Source organism: Balaenoptera acutorostrata, chromosome 7 (assembly GCF_949987535.1).
Source record: "Balaenoptera acutorostrata chromosome 7, mBalAcu1.1, whole genome shotgun sequence".
Lineage (NCBI taxonomy): Eukaryota > Metazoa > Chordata > Mammalia > Artiodactyla > Balaenopteridae > Balaenoptera > Balaenoptera acutorostrata.
The window spans coordinates 12047223-12059719 of NC_080070.1; the positions used below are offsets into that span (position 1 = coordinate 12047223).

Here is a 12497-nt window from a genome sequence, read left to right on the forward strand (position 1 = left end):
AGTTTCCAGAAGGATAATTTTAAACACCAAGAGTTTAGTCACAGGGAAATGAAATTTTCCTGCTTCTTTGGCCACATCAAGTCCCACAGGGAACATTTACTATATCAGCTGAGTGCTGAGTGCGAATCAGTGCACTTGCTGAGTGCAAATCAGTGACACTAGACCACTAGTTCAGTACATTCCATCTCACCTTGAAATCCTATTTCACTGAAATCATGAAATGCATCAAAGAGGAAAAGAGCATTAAATGTGGCAAAGAGATTTAAAGAAGCAATGTCCCGTTCTACCCAGGCCTTCTGCAGTAGAGTCTCTGAGGCTTTTCATCAATTCCAACTCAAGATGCCCCATGCCCTGAGGAGCAGCCCCTCTCTAGCACAGCTCTCAGCCTGCGGTCACTCAAGAAAAGAACAATGGGGCGGACTACTGTGCACAGATAAATCACAGCCTGCCACACCCAGTACCTGAATTCCAGGGATGGAAACACACCTGAGGCACTGAGCACCAGTGACAGAAAATAGGAAACGAAGAGGACAGCAAAGGAGATGAGAGCCAGGAGAGCCTTGATGTGTGCCTGGGTGCTGGGATCATGAGAGCCTGAGATGGACAGGGAGACCTTCATGGTGTGTCTTCCCAGAGATGTAATGAGCAAAGCCGTGCCAGCGATGAAGACAACAGTAGGGACTCTCCAGGTAACAATTTTCAAAGGGAAGAAGTAGAGTCTCTCATATGTTCTCATAGCATTCCCAGTGGCATTCCAAGATTGCAGAGCCCTCTTTAAATAGTTCTGCTATACTCTCTGGTTGCCTATGAAAAATAGAATGGCGCTAAAGCTGGAGAGCCCCACAGAGCTGAGCAGCATCCATGGAACCAATGCAGACACCATCTGCTTTAGCCAGAGGAAGACAGGGGGGGTGAAGGTTGCGATTTTCACACAGTAGAAGACACTGAGCCAGGTGGAGAACCATAACGTGACAGCATTCAAGAAGTCCCACTGAAAGGCTAGGAACTGGAATACAGGGTTGTATGGGAAGGCTATTGGATTCAGGAAAATATAAACGTTCTTACTCATCACCACCCATCACAGACAGAAGCTAGAGGCTCCCAGGCTGACCAATAACTTATTGCAGGGTGACAAAGTTCTCTGCAGCAACCACTCCATGCCCAGTGCCACGGTGATTAAGCCATTACCCACCACTGCCACCAAGCACAAAAGGAATAAAATGATAGCAAAGATAAAGGCTCTCTTATCAGCCAACTGAGGTCCTGGAACCATGTCCTCTCCACTCATCTCTCCTGCAGACAAGATGGGTCCCAAGACTTCAAAGTCTATTCCTGTAGGGTGGCTCTGGAAGGTCCTGTATGATGCTGGTCTCTCCAGCTTCCCTACGTACAGAGGATAAAGTAGAGGATGTGGGCTATCTGAGGAGGGTGAAGAGGTTTCTTCTTCTCAGAATAGATGCAAATATCATTAAGGCTCAGTTTCAAAAGTCCCCCTGCCTGCCCATGAATTTGCCTGTCCTTCCTCTGCCTACTGTCTGCCCATATGAACACTGGTGTGGATACTATATCAAGCCCTTGCATTTGGCATCCCTTACATGGGAGCTTATACCTCTCTAAACTGACACCTAAGATATGACCACACACCTACTGGCTGCTCTGTGACGAAATCCAGTGAGCACACCTGCTACTAACAGTCAGAGCTCACATCCTTGGTTGGTTGGTATATTCTGGGCATTGTTCTAAGTGATCTTCATTGTCTTTAGTTCTCACAATGACCCTATGAAGCAAGTGCCTTAGAAAACCCCTTTGACAGGCAGAAAACTGAACAAAACCTCTACTGAGAGAGGTTAATTCAAATACTATTACTTGTGGTGACTGTTATCATCAAATAGAACATAGCAGACAATTATACATAATCAAGCAAGTGAATTTTTTAACCATATTTTATTAGTGACCTTTAAAGGGCATTTCATATAGGAAACCCTACTATGATAGCTATAGCACTAATGGGCTATGGCAGGAAGAACTCTGGGCTAGGAATCAAGGCAAGTGTTAGTCCTAGTTCCACCATCACTGTGAGTTACTGGGTATGTCAGTAGGCCCCTCTGTGCCTCAGTTTCTCCATCCGTAAGATGTGAAAAGTATCATCTGTTCTAATTCACAGGATAAGACTAGATTCTAGGACTAGAATCTCAGTTTTCAGAGTGAAAGAAGACATTAAATGGATTGACATATATACACTAGTATGTATAAAATAGATAACCAATAAGAACCTGCTATAGCACATGGAAGTCCACTTCGCTGTACAGTAGAAACTAATACAACATTGTAAAACAACTATACCCCAATAAAAAAAAAAATTTTTTAAACATTAGAAACATCAAAAAAAGGCATTAAATAATTTTATAGATGAATAAATGAAGTCTCAAGTTATAGATTAAGACTCCCACCTAAAGTCACAGTTATATGGAGAAAAGACCAAGACCCAAACTGACTCCAAGACCAGAAATCTTTGCATGGTTAGCAGCACATCTTGTACTCCTATCTTCTTCATCCCCAGCTGAAGTCAGAAGACCAGGTTTTGAGTTTTGTCACAGTCACTATCTATGGATCTTTGGACTAGTCGTTTAACCTCTCTGAACCCCTCTTTCTTCATCTATAAAATATGGATCACAAATATATGTGAATGTATATATACACACATATATGGATGTATATGTGGAAACTAGAAATCTCTACACCTGTATAAGAAATAAGTAAGGTGGTGATGACAATTGTTATTATAATGATATCCACCCTGTGGAGGGACAAGTAGTCCAAGGAACATTCAGGAGAGCATCAGGGATGCAACAGAGGTCCAAGGCACCAAATATTGGATATCTACTTTAATTAGAGGAAGGTGGAGTAAGCAAAGGCCACATTTTCAATAGGAATGAGGCTCAAAGAATCAAAAAAAAAAAAAAAAGCAATCAGGTGAGTGCTTACTTACTCAGGTGCGTGTGAGCAGGTTAATGTGTCACAGAGAGTAAGGCAAGCAGAAATGGTTCTGGGTCAGCTAGGGCAATAGTGAAGGCTCAGGATCAAGTAACATGAGAGCGAGGGAGTATTTTATAGAACACTCATTTCTGACCAGCACCATAGACTACTATTTCCATGTATAGAACCCCACAAAGACAGAATAGAATCCAGAACTCTCAGCATCTCTTTCTAGTTCCCAGTTCACCTGAGACAAAGGTCCAGATAGAACTGTCCTTCCAACACAGAAGCCTTGCTGTAGTGAACACGGTGATCTTGGGGAAAGGAGAGGTGAACTAAGGAAACTAATTCACTCTGCCTTTCTCAGAAGATACAAATCTCCAGGGGATAGAGTTCCCAGCTGCTCTCTACCCTGCCCTTGTTCCTCTGGCTGACATTTGGCTGTTTGCTCCTGGAACATGGAGCAACAAAGCAAACTTTGAGCTCGTAGCTCTGGCGTCTGGCCAGCCACAAAGTTCTCAATATGGAAAATTCATATCTTTTCCCATCTACTTCCTACATATTTGATGGCTCATATAATGGGAAAAATATGCTGTTAACCCTCAATTTGACCAACAACAATTAATAAGCATCTCCTGTATATCATAATGACCCTGTGAAAGGCGCTGGGGCTGTAACAATGAACTAGGTGTCTGCCCTCAAAGTGCTTTCATGCACTAATCATAAACCACAAACATTTACTGGACATACACTATGTGCAGATTAAGTTAATCCAAAAGTGTGAACAATCATTTGTATTTTAATATGGAACATGTTTTATGGTGATTCTTTTGTTGTTTGCGCTTTTTGTTTGTTACGTTTTGCTTTCTCAGAGTTTCTTATTTGGTGGAAGCCAAGTCCGAGAATTTTGAAATTTTCACAGGTAGTCTTTGTATGTATGATCATGAGGGTGGTAGAGGTAGGAATCCTGAGTACATTATCTGTGTGGGAAACTTAGCTCAGTTCTCTCTCTCGGAGGATAAAAAAGGAGCACTCCCAGGCTGTGGTTCTAAATGTATGTGTCATCCTATTTCCATCCCAAGAATTCTGAGAAGCATTCAGTAACATCAGCAGCCCCTTCACTGGGGGACAGCAAAGGTGCTGTCTTGTATGTTGAAAGGACAGAGAGATGACACCAGTAAAGGAGATGGAAGTGTGATTATGTCCAGGAAATAGATAAGTTTGACTACAGCAGAGGATTTCCATAAGGGAATGGTGGCATATCAGGCTGAAAAGGCAGGCTGGCGAGAGATCCCAGAAGGCTCTGAAAGTCAGGGTGAGATATTAGGCTGTGTCTTTGGTGAAGATGGAGCCACCAAATGTTTATGGGCTCTTATAAGCCAGAGCCTAGGAAAGGGAGGTTGAGAACATCAACCAATTAAAAACTCCTGAGATAAGCCCACTAGCCCTGGCATAAATCAAAAGGCTATGAAAATGTTGCAGGACATGAGAGTCGCACTACCATTCCCCTCCCACCCAAGACATTCAGTAAAGTTCTGGAGCTCTGTCCAAGGGAAAGCCAGTCTTCCAGGTGACATCCCTGATGCTCCTGCCTTTGCTGCCTCCACCCATCCCTCTTGTGGCTTAAGCCCCAAAATTCAGTCCCCACAATTTATTATTGCCCTCCCAGCTCACTCATATTGCTGCCAAAAAAAAAAAAGAAAGGAAAAAAGAAAAAATTTCTTTATGATAGTCCCAGCTTTCCACAGTTTCCTCTATCCAGCTTCACCCTCTCTCTACTCTTTGGGAAATCCCTTGTGCTCCTCTCCTACAATTTGGGAATCTCCTCTTTTAAAGCCCTAATCTTCTTCTTCCAAGTGAAAACTCCTCACCCTGTTACCTCATCTCTGTTCCTCTTTCTTGCTCTTCTTGCCGTAGCTCAGCCTCCAGCTAGCATTATGACATAATGTTTTGGGGTCTCAGCTCCCAAGACTGTTGGACAACTTATCATAAATGCAGTTATTTATTTGAAAATCCTTTGTAAACTCGATTCTGTTCTGTTGTTTATTACTCCTATCTTGATTAGCTCAGACATATAAATCTGTTAACCATGTATGGTGTTTTTCCTAATCTCTTCTGGTCTCTTGGTCTCCACACTTTTTTATAGTAAACTCCATCAGTTAAAAAAAAAAAATTATGAACATGAATTCCACCATATGCATGTTTATTTACTTTAATTATATGCTCGTAATACTCTACTAACACATTATGTACATCATAAAACACATATCAGAAATAGGGATTAAAAGGATGAGATAAAAATAAATGGCAATGGAAATTGTCACGCTCTCCTTTCTACATCCAATGGATCATTTTGCACACACTCCGGGATGCAAACACCCTAATTTAGAGACTACCATCCTAGACATCGGCATCCAGGGTCCACCTCCTGGATGAGCGGACAGGAAGAGTAAGATTCTCAAAATTAAAAACTATAGCAAATTTCCTTTGCTTTCCTTTTCTATCCTCTGTTGGCCAAAGCATTTCCACATCAGAAAATTCCTTTTAATTCAACATATACCAAACACACAAAACCATGGGCAGGTCCTATAGTGGCACAAAACTCATACATGCCCTCAGACATCAATTGTTCAAAAGAAAAAGCTCCATGGGTGGAACTGGTCTTAAGCAGGGCACAAAAGAAGGGAATGGCAAAAAACAGCAGAGAAAGGAAAGAAGGAAGTTCCAGATGGGCCAAAAGACCACAGGCTGCAGGGAAGAGCATGCGGGGAGACAGAAAGCAGCTTTCCTGGGCTGAAGTAGAGAGGCTGAGCTCTGAGAGCACAGCAAGGTTGAGGAGGGCAATTGATGTGTGTGGGATGGTGTGGGATGGTATGAGACAACCTATGTCACCATTCAAAAAAAACTTTAGGTTGACCACAGAACAACTGACAACCATTACAGGTCTCTGTAAAGGGAATACAGACCAAAATGATGCTTGGAGAATATACTATTAGGGCTGCTTGTGTAGAGAGTGAAAGAGGCCTGTGAGGAAATGAGGCCACCATTCTAGTCCAAGGTGGTTTGGGACCCAGACGAGAGACGAGGAGCAGTGGAAGGGAGGGCAGAAACAGAGAGGGATGGAAAAAGAATTAATGGGGTGCAGAAAGAGTGGGGAAGAAAGGAGGAAATGAAAAGAGAGAAGGACAGCACCCAATCCTTGTGTGTCCTTGCCACTCATGGGCTTGTCCGGTGACGGCTGTTACTGACACTGGTGAGAAAAACTGCTCCTTGTCCCTCTTGCCCCTCTCCAAAGCCTCTTCTTCAGGGCCTTTCTCAGATCGGGGCTGCTTTGCACCAAGATGCTGGAGTGCAGACAGGTGCCTGCATAGGTCACCACTTCCCAGGCCCAGCGCCAGTGATTCCGGAGGGTTAGGATGTTTATAACAACAATAATCAGGCACAGGTAATACGACGTGTAGAAGACGAGGGAGAAGGCAAGTGACTTCAGGGCCATGGTGTGAGCCAGGGTGCTGGGATCACTCGGGGCCAGGTCTATGGTCCCTCATCTGCCCCAAGTGCCGGCACAGCAAGAACACGAGTGAGAGGGTGGACACCAGGAACGGGAGAAATGGAATTGACCACATAATAATTACATGAGGTAGAAAAAAGTGCAAAGAGACAGTCTGTATTCTACCAGCCAGGGTGTTGTTTCCATGGGAACTCTGGGCAGCAACCATCTGCACAAGAATTGTATTCCCAGTGTCTAATGGGATGACTACCAGACCAGATAAGATCAGGGAGCCCAGCAGCAGCCTGGGCACTGACCGAGAAATCCTCCACTTCAGCCCAAAGAAGATGGGGTGAGAGAAGAATGAGATCTTCACACAGTAGAATGTAGCAAGCCAAGCAGTAAGCCAGAAAGTGAGAGAGTTGATGAAGTCCTAGGGGATGCTGAAATAGTAAATTTTGGAACCCAAATCAAAGGCGGCCACGAGGTTGTCCTGGAGGGCCATCCCATGCAGACAGAACCAGGAGACGGCCAAGGAGGACGCTGCAATCATGTCGCCTGCAAGCAGTGTCTGGCATCGTACCCACTCCCTGATCAACACAGTAACTATGAAGCCATTCTGCAGCATGGCAGCCAACAACTCCAGGAAAAAGATGACCATGGAGTTCAACATGTGTGAGGAGGGCATCTTCTCCAGGGAGGCTCTGCTCAGACTCGGCTTCTCCTCCGGGGCGCTGGGGGACATCCACAGCCTCTCTAGACAAGCCACACTCTCTTGAGACTATAGATTCAGAGGCTTTCCTTGGATTCAGGCAAAAGCGTAGCAACAAGCAAACACCACCACCTCCCCACCCCCACCCCTGCCGGTCCTCCAGGATTTGAAAAGAGGATCCCCGTGATTTCCCCGGGCATGCAAATCCCTCCCAGCTCAATGACACCCTGCCTCTGTTTGCCAAACCTGTATCTGCCTGTTCTTCATTAGGGCCAGATGTAGGAAAATGGTAACAGAATAGAGGTTTCAAGGGTGATTGAAAATACTCATATTTTGCACTACATTTCTCACTATACTATGTCTAACTTTTCCTTAAAAGTTAGAAAAAGTCCTTATCCCTGTTTGCCTCCCATAACCACAAACCTTCCCTGACCCTTCATGTCCCAAGTTAATATTTTATTCCATATCCTGCATGTATTACATATGAGTGGAATAAGAAGTCATACATATGCACAAGTCTTGGAAGCACTAAGAAAAGGCTCCCTTTCCCTTCCAGTGACTGCTCATGCTGCCAAAAATTTCACTGGCAGGCTCCATATTGGAGTTCAAGGAGTCTCTACTTAAAAAGTGAGTTTCCCTAATGTGTTAACATCAAATCTGTTAGCCATTAACACTTTAGCTTCAATGTGCTTAGAAAACCAAAATTAGTCATTTCCCAAAAAGCCTCTGAGGAAATGAGAGAGAATAGATACATCATAATGAGAAGAAGGGAAAGACAGAGAATGGAAATAGGGAGATCAGATCCAGAGTGGACATCACAACAAGAGCCAGGGGAAGCAAGAGTTGGTGGGACGATAAGAAGAGCTAAGAATAAAGCTCAGAACAAGCCCCCAGGGAGGGACTATTGTCTGTGGGATGAACCACTTCCTATAATAATGCTTAAGATAATAACAACCCACCTGTTAAAACATCACCTTGCCATTTATAAAGTGATTTCACACGTTACATTTTGCCTCCACTGCCGACCATGCAAAGGGACACTGGTTCAGATCAGCCAACCCAGGCTCAGGTAGCCATTAAGAAAGATCCAACTAAAGTGGGTTGCAAAAGGCAGGAATGCCTGTGAACGTGAAAACAGACCAAAAAGGGGGAAAACGAAAAGAGAGAGGAGGGTATAAGAAAACAGAGGTAAAGGTGGTGAAGCAAGGAAGATCCCGGAGTCAGGGTCCTCCCCCATGACCATTCACAGATAATAGCCTTGCTTCCCACTTCACATGGTCTCACTCAAGATTCCAAAGGTGAGAAGTCTATGTGTAAAAGATTTAAAATAAATAAAACCAAGGTTAACTATTTACAGTGGAGACCTCAGGAGAAAGAGGTTATGTCACTAGCTTGAAGAGCTGCTTTATTTTTCTCAAAAGGTTATCAAAGAGCAGATAATCCAATCTGACCAATGGTTCTGCAACACAGCTTCAGTGACATGATTTAGTTCTTTGCCTGTTTTCTCTGGCTTCTCAAAGACAGCAGCAATGCGTGGTTTCTGCAGGTTTCACAACATTTTGGCTCTTCTCAGAATCCTTTGGTGAAAGGCCAGCTTCATGATGTCATCAAGAAGTAAGTTGAGGCCATGGTACACACGCCCTGTTGTAGTCACATGTAACCAAGTGTTCCCTGTGTGTTCACAGGCAACTTTCATGTGACTTGCACAGTCGTCAAAACATATGCTTTGCCAGAAAGAGTCTTTCCCAAGACTTTTCCTTTTCTACAGTTAACGGCTCTACAAAGTGAATGTTTTCTCCCATTTTGATACTCTTCTATAAGAAGGTTGAAAGAGTACCGTTCCTCAGGCACCTGTTCATCCATCTCTCAGTGCTCCACTAGACATGTCTTAGAGAGGTCCCATGTCCCTAATAAATGGAATATTGCCTGCCATAACAGTAAACAAAGGATGTCACTGTCAACAGCGATTGCAGCCACAAGCCGACTAAGGAAACTCAGGAAGGAAAAGCATACCTGCCATCCAGCAGCCATCAGACTGCAGCCATTCCCCATGGTGAGCCTTGAGGAAACTCAGGATATGAAAACACAGGATACTGGCCCCAGACAGCTGAAGTGCATCTCAAAGGAATGATTTCAGTGAGCCCAGACTCCTGCATCTTCCCATACATAGAAAAGTGCTAAATTCCTTAACTTGGGATATCTGGTTTTCTTTCATTAACAATAATTTTTGACGTTCAGACTACCTGCCCTTTGTTGCAAAGCTCCTATATATCCTTGCTTGCTCCCCCTAGCCCCCCCCCCTTGCCTCCTTGGAGCAGTTTTCTCAGGGTTCCTTGAGATGCTGCCTCCTGGGCTTGAAGACCTAAAAATTCCCTCCAAATAAAACATAACCCTCAACCTTTAGGTTGTGAATAGTTTTTAGTCAACATCCCATTCATCATCTGCCTCCAAAAGAGGCCACAGGCAGAGCAACTCTTTGAGTTGTTGTTAAGAGCCCTTTCAATACACAAAAGCAATCAAAAATACCAGGTGATTCTCACAAGAGTTTGGGTCGTGTTTCTCCTTTCTAAAGGTGTCTCATGCTTGCAAATGAAACATATAAATCCTTTTCTGTAGCACAACTGGCAATATTTTTTTAAGATGATGCCTGAGTCTTCTATGAAATGATGCTAGTGTCAAACACATAACAGCAGAAAGCCAGACTCCAAGTGTATGATTCCAAAAAGATCTGTTTGTACTTCCTTCATTTTGGTGCTCGACACTTGTAAAGGAGTTTTTTGGTTTCCGTTCATTAGTTTGCTTCTTCGTTTTGTTTTATTTTTTCTTATTACGTTCAAAAATTCACTGAGTCATCTTAAAGACATGTGAAAATACACATTTTATTTGGCAAGGTTTGTAAATCTTGGTGTCCATTCCCCACTGGACCTTTGAGTGACCTGCAGTGTGCAAATACTTCCATATTCTTCCATGGTTTCATCAGGTAACTGATGGTCTGTGCCATAGAAAGGTGGAGAAGGAAGGAAATAACAATGTTTTTAATGGAGAGACTGCACATAAATATGAAGCTAAATCATGCAGTTTCAATGATGCTCATACAGAATGAGTTCTAAATAATATTTTGGCCCTACAGACTTCCTCTCACTCTTCTATTTAAGTAAATAATTTTGGATAAAACATTGGATCTGACAGCAATCCAATATAAAACAGCATTTTAGCTCTCTAAAATTAAATTGGGAATTTCCAACATCCTCAATTATCAAAATGTATAAGCAAGTTAAACATTTTTTAATATTCAGGTAAATTTATACAGTTTCCTTTCAAATAAAAATAGCATTTTTATGATGATAAGGTTAGCCTGCAAGGAGGTCCAGAGTCCAATTTTATTTGAAATCAAAAATTTTTTAAATAGTTCTTTCTCTGTCTTGCACCATTTAAACAAATTAGAAGCAATACAATTAATCTCTTAAAGAATAAATCAATGCTCCTTCCATACTGCCATAAAGTTCACTCTAATGTCTACTGGAGAGAGAAATCATGTTCAACAACTTCTAAATCTGTGGTTTAGAAGCCATGCCTTCCATGGGCTCCTGCTAGTAGTGAAGGGGCAAAGGAAAACTGAGAAAGTAGAACCACAGCTTCTCATCTTCTCTTCACACAAAGCAGCTCTGTTTATATCTACTTTCTAGACTGAGCTTCTGCATAAGATCTAAGTTAAAGACAGAACTCCACTGAAAAAACAAATTTGAAACTACTGTCCTAGATCAAAAGTTATCAAGAGGGAAAAAGACAGATTGAGTCAATGCTTCTTCTTTCACTCCCTTCCAAACCTCTTCTAAATTGACTGTAAAGGAATTTTTAAAAAATTATCTTCAAGGCACCAATTCACAATGACAGCACAAACATTTGGGAGGCTGGAAAGTATGTAGATGGAAGAGTGGTAAAAACAGAGCAGAGGTCAGGAAACTGAACTCTGTGCAGGCAGAAGGAAAAATCAAAAAATAACCTGACTTTTACTCAGGATTTGTGGTACCAGGTACTATCAAAGAAAAAATGGTAAAAATTAGCAAAAAGTCAGTTTAAGGTTCAGATTCCCAGATCACTTCTCCCCTTTCGCATAACTGAGCAACCACTCCTGCCTACCCCAGGAAAAGACTGGAGGTGTATCCTCTGGAGAGGGTTAAACAGGATCTTTGAGCTGGGTGCATATTAAATACATTTGAGGCAAAGGTATATTGAAAACTGTGAAATTAGGTGGACAAATGCTTTCCCCTCACTTCGAGTCCAGAACATTGGCACCCAGGCCTTCACCCTCCAGGCAGGAGGTAAGAATAGCCTTTTTCCAAGAATTTGAACTTTCCCAGAGGAAGACATCAGAGAGTCCTCTAAAGACACTGATATCAGAGTCCTCAAATAATTGGCCCAGTCAATCACTCTACAGTGAAGCCTATGGTCAACAAGTCCCATTCATGAGCTTGGTTTCCAAGCAGCCTTTCCATCCCTCACTCAGCAGACAACAAGGAGTTTGGGACATCTGAGAAAAGACCAAAACAAAGAAATAAAACAGCTACTTGGAGGAAAAAACAAAGCAAGATAAAGAAATCTTCCCCCCACCCTCCAATATCAATATTCCCAGAGAATTAGGAGAAAATGACAAAACTATATAAAATAAGAGAATGTTGTTTAAAAGCAACACTCAAAATTTTCAAAAGGGGAGCTCTTTGTAAATAAAAGCACATCTGAAATTTAAAACTCAGTAGAAAAGTTGGACGATAAAATTTATGAAGTATCTCAGAAAATACAGCCAAAAACAAAAAAAAATGTAGTGAAAAAACAGAGAACACCAGTCCACAATATCCAACACCCAAGTAATAGAAATTCTAAAAAGAGAAATATAATAAATAGAGGGCAGAAAAGCATCAACAAAATAAATGAAGAAAAATTCCCAGAACTAGAGGATATGGATTTTCATGTTAAAAGGATCCACCAAGCATCTGGCACATCATCATAAAATTTCAGAATACTGAGCATAAAGAGACGATCCTACAATGCTTCTACAGAGGGAAAAGAGGGAGGATACCAAATGCAAAATATTAGAAACTGAGTGGTTTTAGTCTTCTTGAAAGTAATTTTGGAAGCTAAAAGGCAATGTTAACAATTATCTCTAACCTAGGTCCTCTATCTGGATACTCAAGTGCAAGGTGGAAATAAAGACTATTCAGACAAGCCAAGCCAAGTCTCAATAAAAGACTTTCTATATACTTTACTTTCTATATACTTCTATATACTTTACTTTCTATATACTTTCTCTGGGAACTACTC

At 42.2% G+C, this 12497-nt stretch overlaps 1 protein-coding gene across 1 annotated transcript; it reads right to left on the reverse strand.

Annotated features, from left to right (window-relative positions):
• Window positions 1-334: 334 nt before the first annotated feature.
• TAS2R60 (taste 2 receptor member 60) lies at window positions 335-1288 on the reverse strand. The gene is given in 1 exon segment (XM_028167118.2): window positions 335-1288. A coding segment is annotated over 1 exon segment (954 nt).
• Window positions 1289-12497: the final 11209 nt, after the last annotated feature.